Raw genomic sequence first — 10,594 nt, 5'->3', positions numbered from 1 at the left:
TTTAAAAAAAAAAATACTATTTATGCTGACGACATTTTTGTTTCTAAAGCATGGAAAACAGGTTGACAGTCAGTCGTCCAACAAAGTGATTTTTTTCCCTTTCCAAGGCATGTGATTGGGGTATCATCCATGAGCCAAGGGCGAAGCAGCTGTATACAGAGCAGACTGGTGTGGTCATTCAGGAGAGGGGACTTTTCCTCTTTGACAGCGGTTTGCTCGGTGGATCTCCTGGGCCCAGTTTTTCAAAAGTAATCCACTAGGATTTTAGATAAGGGAATGGATCAAATCTTGAAAATGTGTTTTTCAAAAGAAAAAACGGATTACCTAATAAGATTAGATCACGTAATCCAATCTTGGTTTTGATCCGGATCAAAACTTTAGTTTGGGTTTTTCAGACCTTTTTTGTAGGATTTGGATCACTTTGATCCAAAAAAAAACTGGATTAAACTGATCCCATCAGAAGGGTGGATTTAGTGTGGATTTCATGCCCAAAATGTAATGAAAACTTAAAAAATGTATTAAATAATATTATTTTTGGATCATTCAGTATCTCACGAGATATACTATTCATTCATAAAAAGGTTTTAATTTTATTTGTTCATCTGTCAGGCTATAGTGATTATAGGCTTTAATGTATTCAGCCTTTCAGTATAGGCCTAGTAGAAAGTAGAAAGAGTTTGGCCTCATAAAATAATCCCCCAAACAGCTGCCAAAATTGACCAAAAACAACACATTTTATTCTGTTACTAATTAATATAAATATATTCATCACAACGAAAAATATTTGTTTTTAGAATATTTATTAGTGATGCATGCAATGATTACAGAATAACCTAAATAAAAGCAAAGAATGGCAATCACTGAATTTTGAAATTACCTTCAACAATTGCAAAAAGAGACTGAAAGGGCAGAAGCACAGCTTCATCTGGCAGAGGAACAACTGACTCTGACCAAACTGCAGCAAACCAATGGCAAACTTAAGATCCGCCTCCTAAAGGCTACGCTCAGACAAGCTGCTCTCTCCACATCAGATGAGGAAGTCTGAAATTATTGTGGAGGTTTTGACATTAAGTCTTTTTTTTTTAATCTGTATTTGAAACTTATTATAAATATCCTTAATGTACAGTGTGTTGTAGGTCTCAGATGAGCAGACTGCTGGAAGAGGATGGGATAGGGTTTTTCTTTTTTTTTTTATATGTGTGTGTTTTCATTTCAAATAAAAATAAAGTAATATTGACCCCACACTGGCTATTCTACTTGTTGCTCTTTACATAGGCCTATCTATCCATCTACATTGTGATTGAGCACTGGTTATCCAGATTTAGAGATCCTGTAAAGTTCCTATCCGCATCAGACTGATCCAATCCCGATGTTACTTTAAAAAACTGGCTCAAAAAGTAAGCTGGATTACGTGATCACGGATCGCAAAAACAGGATTACTAAATCTGGATCAATTTAATCCGGATTTAACCTTTTGAAAAACCGGGCCCAGATGGCACAGTGCCTGAGGATTGTATTGTTGAGGTGAAGTGTCAATGGCCAGCCAGAACCAAGACTATCATGCAGGTGGCAGAAAGTAAGAACTTTTTTCTGGAGCTGAATGAGGTCACTGGTTCTCTGACACTAAAACAATCTCATGACTACTGGCATCAAATCCAGGGCAACTTACATCTGATCAGAGCTAAGATGTGCCAACTGCTTGTTTGGAGTCCTCTTGAACTTGTCATTGTACCGGTGCTCAAAGACCCAGAATGGGTTGTTAATACTGACATTTTGGAAACATTTTATGAAGATTGTTTCCTACCAAACATTCTATCCCAGTTTTAAGTTTATTTTTCAGCACTTATTGTTTGCATGGTGATATTTACATGATCTTGCCATGTTTTACTGTTAAATTTATATAAAGAAGAGGAGCACTTTATCAGGAGTGTTAATATATTCTAATGAAGTTTGCAATCTTATTTTGAGCATTTATTACCAAACTGTAAATAAATCAGCATGCAATACGTATTATAAACAGCAAATTGTTTGAGATGTTACATTCTACTGTGAACTAATTAAATTAATTTACAACTCACATAGTGCATCTGTGTAGTGCATCCATTTATTCAATTCAATTCAGCTTTATTTGTATAGCGCTTTTACAATGTAGATTGTGTCAAAGCAGCTCCACATAAATGATCATAGTTATTGGAACAGTGTAGTTCAGTTTTTAGTGTTTAAGTTCAGTTCAGTTTAGCTCAGTTCAGTGTGGTTTGAAGTCATTACTGAGAGTCCAAACACTGAAGAGCAAATTCATCGATGTGTAGCTTTTCAGATCCTGAACCATGCAAGCCAGTGGCGACAGCGGAAAGGGAAAAAAAACTTCACCGATAGGAGAGTGAAGAAAAAAAAAAAACTTGAGAGAACCAGACTCAGTTCGGCACGACCATTTTAATTTCTCCACTGGCCAAAAGTCTTGTGCAGAGCTGCAGTCTCAGCAGTGGAGGCTGGAAGCTGGCCTCAGCGAAGACTCGTCTTAATTTATTCTTTACATGATTGGTTCATTGAATGTCATTGAGAATTGGCGTTTGCATATTTGTAAGACACACACATACTTTGAGTATCTTATTGATGTTCTTTCTGAATTGGTATGGTACATGGTCCAAAATAGAAAACAATTTCAGTCTCTGGATGGAACGCACCACATGTATCCGAGCACTGGATATAAGCATGTTATTGTTTGCTTCCTCTTGAGTAAACTGTCCATTGACCAGGATAGATGGGGTATTCAGTGACACTCCCTTTGGCAAAATTTCACGAATTGTGAAGTCCTTGTCTGCCATTACCATGTCACCTGGTTTAAGGTATTGGAGAAGTCCACAGTCAGCTGTTATTTCTTTGTCTGAAGCACTGCCTCCATACAGGTCACTGGAAAATGTAATTACTCCATTGGGTGATACACCAATAAGAGCCTTTAGTGTGGTCCTTCTCTTATATTGACTGTACAGCTGACACTGTTCATCTAGTCTCTCAGTGTTACAAACTGCAACCTCAGTGCAGTCAAGCACTAATCTACAGTTGGGAAAGGGCCGGAAACAGTCAGGCAGTGATGTTTGATTTTCTTCTTTGGAGGGGATGTTGCCTTCAAGAAAGCCAACATATAAAATCTCATACAGTGTGCTAACAATGGTGGTACATATGTTCGTTACTGTGGCTGTGCTACAATTAAACCTTGTTGCCAGGTCTGTGTGGCCACAATTAAGCCTCAGTTTCATCAGGGTCATCAGCAGCTGATCAATTAGTGGCATACATTTGACAGTCCAATCAGAGTGGTGCTGCAGTTCAAATTTATTAAGTAATGCTTCCAAAAAGAAAACAGTGGCGGAATCAGGCAATCCAGTAAAATACTGCACTCTGGCCGAATTGGATGAAATCTGATTGAAAGAAAATGTTTGTTTTTGTGTCTCCAATTGTTTTCTCAACATCTCATTCTCTTTCTTCAAGATGTCATTCTCTACTTGAAGTACTACAGTACTAGGGGTCTGTGTTGCCATCTCTTTGGTGCGCTGTCGATCAGCAATTGAATCCACTGGTGGTGACTGTTCCCTCTTTTTAGAGGTATGGCTCTGCGGGTCGGGGAACTGGAAAACTTTTGCCTCATTCCAAGCAAATCTTGAAGGCCCAGCGGCTTTGCCATTGGGGAAATGCCAACTGCAGACCCTTGAGTTACAGTTTGGGTAGAAGTTTTTGCGCCTGTAAAAAAACAAATTCACTTAATTATTAAATGATTATAATCTTTTTTGGGGTACTCTTTTCATTTTAATTGCAAGCCAATATGGGTTGGCTATAACATTTTACAATAACTGTAACACATTAAATGTAATATGTAAACTAAACTTTACTTCATTATGAAGTAATGAGTTAAGGCCATAGACTGTACAATATATGGACGTAGTAACCGTGACGTCACCCATAGGTTTCTAAAGAGCGCAAAAGAAGCCACAAGTAGGCGCGGCCAACCGTCGCCATTTTGTTCGTGTGTCATCACAACCACGGCGGGATACCAAACAAGGGCAAAGAGGCGGAGAGTGAGCGGAGCTACAGACACCTGCTAGCATTTAGCTTGGACCTGGTTCAGACACACTTTACTTTGGGAGAACGCTTAATACTTCATCACCTGTGACACGTTTGTATTCTGACCACTTGTGCTTGGTTGTATACTATATCAATAAAGTGTTTAGTCTTTTAAAAACACTGCTGTAATATATTGAGCCACTAAACATTGTTCTTATGACGTTTTTCAACAGGAGGAAAACGCGAATTACTTCCAAACACTTCAGATATAGTCTGTGTAAGTTAATGTAAGACTATTGATGAAATCCAGCATAACACTGTATGACAACGCTTCAGATGACTGTTCTAGAGCCTACAGCTAATCAATTCGTCAGATTCTGAAGTGCATTACAGCTCTAAATATAAATATAAACGATAAATGATCTTAAATAAAACAAATACATGTATAGAGATGGTGTATAAGTATATAACTTTACTCACATGGGAAACGGAGGCCACGTGAATGGTTTGTGAGCACAATTAAGTTCACTAAGCATGCCATGCCATCTAATAATTGTATGAAACAAGTCCAAAAGGCAGTTGACTGTGTAAAGCCACATAAAACAACACAGAAATACGATAAATATGCCGAGTTCAGTGGCTAATCTGCCGGAATCAGCTGAGGTGACGTGACGCCGACTAGCTGTCACTCAAGTGGCCACTCCCTTAATTATGCAAATTTAATATAAAGGAAACGGATGAGTTATAAAAAAAAATTCACCCCCCTCACAGTTGTCATGAAGGGTAATATTAGCAGTATTAACCAAAATCTTTTTTGTTCCAGGCTGTAAACACCTTTTTTTCTGCAGTAAAGTTGGCCATTCTAACAGTGGGCTCAATTGAAATTTGCTCTGTTTTGGAGCCAGGAGCGGCCAGGACTAGCGGAATTTCGGGTGCATTGCAGTTTTAGTTACTTCCGTATTCACTTCCTGAGGGAGAGCAGGAGGTTGCCGCTTGGTTAAGGCATGCACTAATCCTGAACTTAATTTAACTACTATGTGAGTTTACAAGTCATGAGTTCATGTAGGTTACATTTAGCTTAAACTAAAATGTTAGGTAATACATTAACAAACATCGGCTTAGTCCCTTTATTATTCTGGGGTCGCCACACCAGATAGAATCGCCAACTTATAGCATATGTTTTACGCAGCGGATGCTCTTTTAGCTGCAACCCATAACTGGGAAAAACAAACTAATGTAATAACCACTAATTAATGTAGCCTTTACTTAAACATGAACACATGTTGTAGTTAAAGTTACTTCATGATTAACACTTACCACATCATTAGATTGTAATAAATTAATGTTTAAGTTAGTTTGCAAGTTAGTATACTATTATTCATCATGTACTGTTACATAAAAGATAGAGGTAAAGTTGGTTTTATATTCGGATATTCAGACATTCTCCTTAATAGTATAATTTCAGAAAAGTATTATTTGCCAATTCTAATTAGGGAAATCATATATGCAGCAAATTAATATCAAAGTACAACATTGTTCAAAGTCAAATAGACAGTGTTAATGTTGTTTTGAAGTCATACTTGCATGCTAATTCCAATCGAATATTTAAAGTAACATGGTAAACAATATAGGGACTTCTAAATGAACGAATGTGCGAATATAAAACCAACTTTACCTCTATACTGAAAAGTATTACCTCAATATGTACAAAAAAATGAGATTCAATTTGCTTATGTATTAGCATGGATTACAAAAACACAATAGATCTGGTATATATTTTGACCTACATTTGCAATAATTAAGATACTTTACTCATTAAAAGATCTAAGTAATTATGTTAAATGATTCACTTAAAATGCTATTTTTATTACGTAAGTTCATCATGTACTTAGTTGATACCAGGGTGCTAACGTTAGCGTTAGCAACAACCTGGAGCCGTTTTTTGTTTGCTTATTTAAAAACATAACTTACCTTATCGACTGCAGCCATTTCCTCTTCTGTTTCTCATCGCACGGAAATCGGTAGAATGACAACTTCTTCAATTGTTTTGACTCTGATCGGTTCAAACAACATGGAACACAGCACTGCGGCATACTGAAAACACACGGACATTCAGCTAGCGCTCCAGAGGCTTGGACCCGGAAACAGAATCGTGACGTAACGACTCCCCACGCCAACACGGGGAGGACATGCAAACTCGTCATCTGTTGTTGTTTCTTTTTCCAAAAATGTTGTTCTTTTTGTCTCTTCAATTTCTTGTTAACATACTATGATTGTATATTCTCATTTTCGTATATAAATAAAAAATATATATATATAACCAGAAAAAAATTAAAATAAAAAGGACATGCAAACTCTAGTCAATTACTTGATGAACTTGGATTGCTCTTGTCATACTCTGAATTTCTTAAAAATTTAAAGTTCCTGTAAAACCAAAAGACTATGCTGTTATTTTTGATGCAATACCAAATAAAGTTGAATCACTGTTGCGTAATTCAATATACAATGTGGACCAACAGCCAAAGACAAGTGATGATGTTTTATATATTGGTGATATTAACATTGTTAAAGATAAATGTATTAATAGATATATTAGAAATGTATTATAAAAGAATCAAATACCATCATCAACAGTCTTCTGGTCATCAAAAATTGGAAACATTGAGTAAAAAAAAAGTTTGGTTACTAACAAATACATTTTTTATAAGTAATAAAGTAAGTAAGTAAGTAATAATAAGTAAGTAAGTAATAAAGTAAGACAGGTATCATTTACCTGTAAAATTTACACAGAATTTATCCTGTAAAAGAATTATTTGAACGGTTTGGAATTGATAGAGAAAACTTTTGCGATTTTTGTGGTATTATTAAAGAATCTGTTTCTTATCTGTTTTTTAATATTTATACTCAAGATTATTTTGGATTGATGTTTCTAACTTTATTTCAAGGACATTTGGTACACTAATACAAATTGGGTTATATGATGCCATATTTGCTTTTGCACAAGATAGAATTGATTCAAAAACATGTTCTCTTATACAACTAATAATATTACTCGGAAAATACCATATACATGTCAAGAAATGGGCCAAAGCTAAACCAAATTGTGTTCATTTTATAAAGGAGATTAAACAATATGATACTACATTATGTAACATAAAAAACAAAAATCTAAAAAAAAAAAAAACATACGAGGCATTATGTAAATTTCAATTGATTGAATAAGTTTTTATTATTATTATCTTACCTATTTATTTTTCTACCCTTGGCATGTTTATACTTTAAATAACTGAAATAATTTATTTCATTTTTTTGTTATTTAGTTTTATTATGTTCCTAACTGTTGTGAGATTTATTCTCTTGTACTATGTTTGTAAATATTACAATAAAAAAGGACATGCAAACTCCACACAGAATTGTCAACTGACCCAGCCTGGACTCATACCAGCAACCTGATGTGAGATGACAGTGCTAACCACTGAGTCACCATGATGCTCTCTCTAATAGATAAAATTAAAACCTTAGAAATTCCGTGTCCCCCAAAAAAGAATTACACTTACACGCAGGGTCGGAGTGGGACTCCTTTTCAGCCCTGGAGTTTTAGACCGGCCCACCTCAGTTCACGACTGACTATATTAAAATAAGGCAATTTCCAAATCAGTTTCTAATGACACTATCACGTCTTTTTTTGAGAAAACAACTGCTTTAGAACTTCAAATGTTCAACAACCCTAACAGTATTATATGTCTTAACAATAAAAATGAAAAAAATAAAAAATAAATTACTCAGACGAGGATCGAACCCGGGTCTGCGGGGTCAAAAACTAACTACTAACCACTGAACCACAACAGCTGATCAGTAAGTTGATCAAGTTATATCGTCATTAACCTGCAGGCTGCAACTTGCTCACTGAGCTGCGAGAAAATAGATAAAAAGAGTAGAGCTGCGGTAAAATAATGAATAAAACGGCTGTGGTCAAATAAATAACTTAGATAAATAAATTTAAAAAGTGTGACTGCTGAGAGCAACCGATTCTGGAGCTAGGAATACCGGCCCTCGCGGCCAAAAACCGGACCGGCCCACCGGGAATTCTCCCGGTCCTCCCGATTAGCCAATCCGGGCCTGCTTACACGGGTGACGTTACGTACTTGTCGACAAAAAGCAAAGGACCTATGAAAACCCCCTTAATGCGTCCCAATAGTGTCTTTGTGCTTCATGGTGAGGTTTAAAACTAGCCTCAGGTTTCAAATATGACTTTTAAATGTCGAATCTTACCTCTGTCCCCGCCGAGAGATCTGTTGATATTATAAGTTCCCGGTCCAATTTCAGACGTAGTGCTGCTTAGTGTCAGCTGTGTGAACCTCGGAGCTCGATCATACATGTTTATATTAATTATTTATAATTGTAAAAATGCTTTAATTAACTAATGTATCATCGTGAGAGCAGTGAAGCGGCACTTTTGTCCACTTCACACAAACTCCTGTATCTGGAGCGCGTCGCCGCGTTGCCTGGACGCCAATTACGAGTGATGCTCATGAATATTAATTAGTAAATGTAGACGTTGCTTCCTACCTACACATGCCAAGCATTTTTAACTTACCGAATATTCATGAGTTAACTCGTTGCCTGGAAACATTACTGACAAAACTGTGTAGGTATGTGTGTAAACTAAGTTACTTAACACTTCTATGTTTACATTCACATTTGTATACAGTCTACGGTAAAACTCATGTAAAAAGAAAACGTTTAAAGTTAATACTTAATATCCAACTTCACTCAACACAGCAACAGGCATTTGTTCATTTTAAACAAAACAAGCAGCATTGTTTTTGTTTTTTTTGTTAAAATTATTAAAATAATAATACTTAAGTAGCCCATTGTTAGTATTATTTTTATATTTTAAGTAAACAAGTTAAAAAACAGACCAAATTTAAACTGAAAAAAACAGCTTAATTAATTAAAATCATTTATGTTAAACAGAACAATCAGTAAATCAATTTCATTGATAAATTGCAACTAACAAGTATTATCAAAGTCTTTTATGTGTATTCTTTAGTCTAAGTATATATGAAATTTAAATTATGACATACACACACTCACCGGCCACTTTATTAGGTACGTCTTACTAGTATCTGGTTGGATCTCCTTTTGCCTTCAGAACTACCTTATTGCTTTGTGGCATAGATTCAGTAAGGTACTGGAAATATTCCTCAGAGATTTTGCTCCATATTGACATGAGAGCATCACACAGTTGCTGCAGATTTGTGGGCTGCACATCCATGATGCCAATCTCCTGTTCCACCACATTCCAAAGGTGCTCTATTGAATTGAGATCTTGTGACTGCTGAGGCCTTTTGAGTACAGTGAACTCATTGTCATGTTCAAGAAACCAGGCTGAGATGATTCACGCTTTATGACATGGCGTGTTATCCTGCTGGAAGTGGCCATCAGAAGATGGGTACACTGTGGTCATAAAGGGATGGACATGGTCAGCAACAATACTAAGGTAGGCTGTGGCGTTGACACGATGCTCAATTGGTACTAATGGACCCAAAATGTGCCAAGAAAATATCCCCCACAACATTACACCACCACCACCAGCCTGAACCATTGATGCAAGGCAGGGTGGACCCATGCTTTCATGTTGTTGTTGCCAAGTTCTGACTCTACCATCCGAATGTCGCAGCAGAAATCGAGACTCATCAGAGCAGGCAACGTTTCTCCAATCTTTTATTGTACAGTTTTGGTGAGCCTGTGTGAATTGTAGCCTCAGTTTCCTGTTCTTAGCTGACAGGAGTGGCACCCGGTGTGGTCTTCTGCTGCTGTAGCCCATCTGCCTCAAGGTTGGACGTGTTGTGTGTTCAGAGATGCTCTTCTGCACACCTCAGTTGTATCGAGTGCTTATTTGAGTTACTGTTTCCTCTATATCAGCTGGAAGCAGTCTGGCCATTCTCCTCTGACCTCTGGTATCAACAAGGCATTTGCGCCCACAGAACAGTCGCTCACTGGATATTTTCTCTTTTTTGGACCATTCTCTATAAACCCTAGAGATGGTTGTGCGTGTAAATCCCAGTAGATCAGCAGTTTCTGAAATACTCAGACCAGCCCGTCTGGCACCAACAAACATGCCACGTTCAAAGTTACTTCATCTTTCTTCCTCATTCTGATGCTCGGTTTGAACTGCAGCAGATCATCTTGACCATGTCTACATGCCTAAATGCATTGAGTTGCTGCCATGTAATTGGCTGATTATGAAATTTGCGCTAACAAGCAGTTGGACAGGTGTACCTAATAAAGTATAGATAATGATTTAGTTGTATTGTCAGTAGCAGGTTTAACCACCACACAATTCACATTTAAAACAAACAAACAAACAAACAACAGAAAAAAAATAAATAAAAACAAAACCATACATGCTGTATTTCTTATTAAGTTGTATTTATTTGTCCTGATAATAATTGTCTTTCGTTTCCTTCTGAAGTAAACAAGCTTCATGCATTAGTGTCATGTATACCAAGCAATTTTGTGTCTATTAAACGTC

The 10,594-nt window shown here is 36.7% G+C and overlaps 2 protein-coding genes across 11 annotated transcripts in view; both read right to left on the bottom strand.

Moving 5' to 3' along the window:
* stpg2 (sperm-tail PG-rich repeat containing 2) overlaps positions 1-8,548 on the bottom strand; it is a 67,835-nt gene extending 59,287 nt beyond the window's left edge. For 9 of the 10 annotated variants that reach the window (XR_012406089.1, XR_012406091.1, XR_012406090.1 and 6 more), the window contains exon 1: positions 8,329-8,548. Coding sequence is in view for 4 of the 10 variants with exons in the window: in XM_073951052.1 (XP_073807153.1) it covers positions 8,329-8,434 (106 nt within the window). In the remaining 6 variants the exon portion in view is untranslated. 10 annotated transcript variants of the gene reach the window in all.
* On the bottom strand, positions 2,403-6,189 carry LOC798124 (uncharacterized). Its single transcript, NM_001386778.1, has 2 exons — positions 6,028-6,189; positions 2,403-3,735 (listed from the first exon to the last, which is right to left on the bottom strand). The coding sequence occupies exons 1-2, from the start codon at positions 6,147-6,149 to the stop codon at positions 2,544-2,546; spliced, it is 1,314 nt and encodes a 437-aa protein (NP_001373707.1). The 5' UTR covers positions 6,150-6,189; the 3' UTR covers positions 2,403-2,543.
* Positions 8,549-10,594: the final 2,046 nt, after the last annotated feature.

Source organism: Danio rerio, chromosome 5 (assembly GCF_049306965.1).
Source record: "Danio rerio strain Tuebingen ecotype United States chromosome 5, GRCz12tu, whole genome shotgun sequence".
Lineage (NCBI taxonomy): Eukaryota > Metazoa > Chordata > Actinopteri > Cypriniformes > Danionidae > Danio > Danio rerio.
Note: the sequence above shows the minus strand (reverse complement) of the source record. Positions and strands in the feature narration are given on the sequence as shown.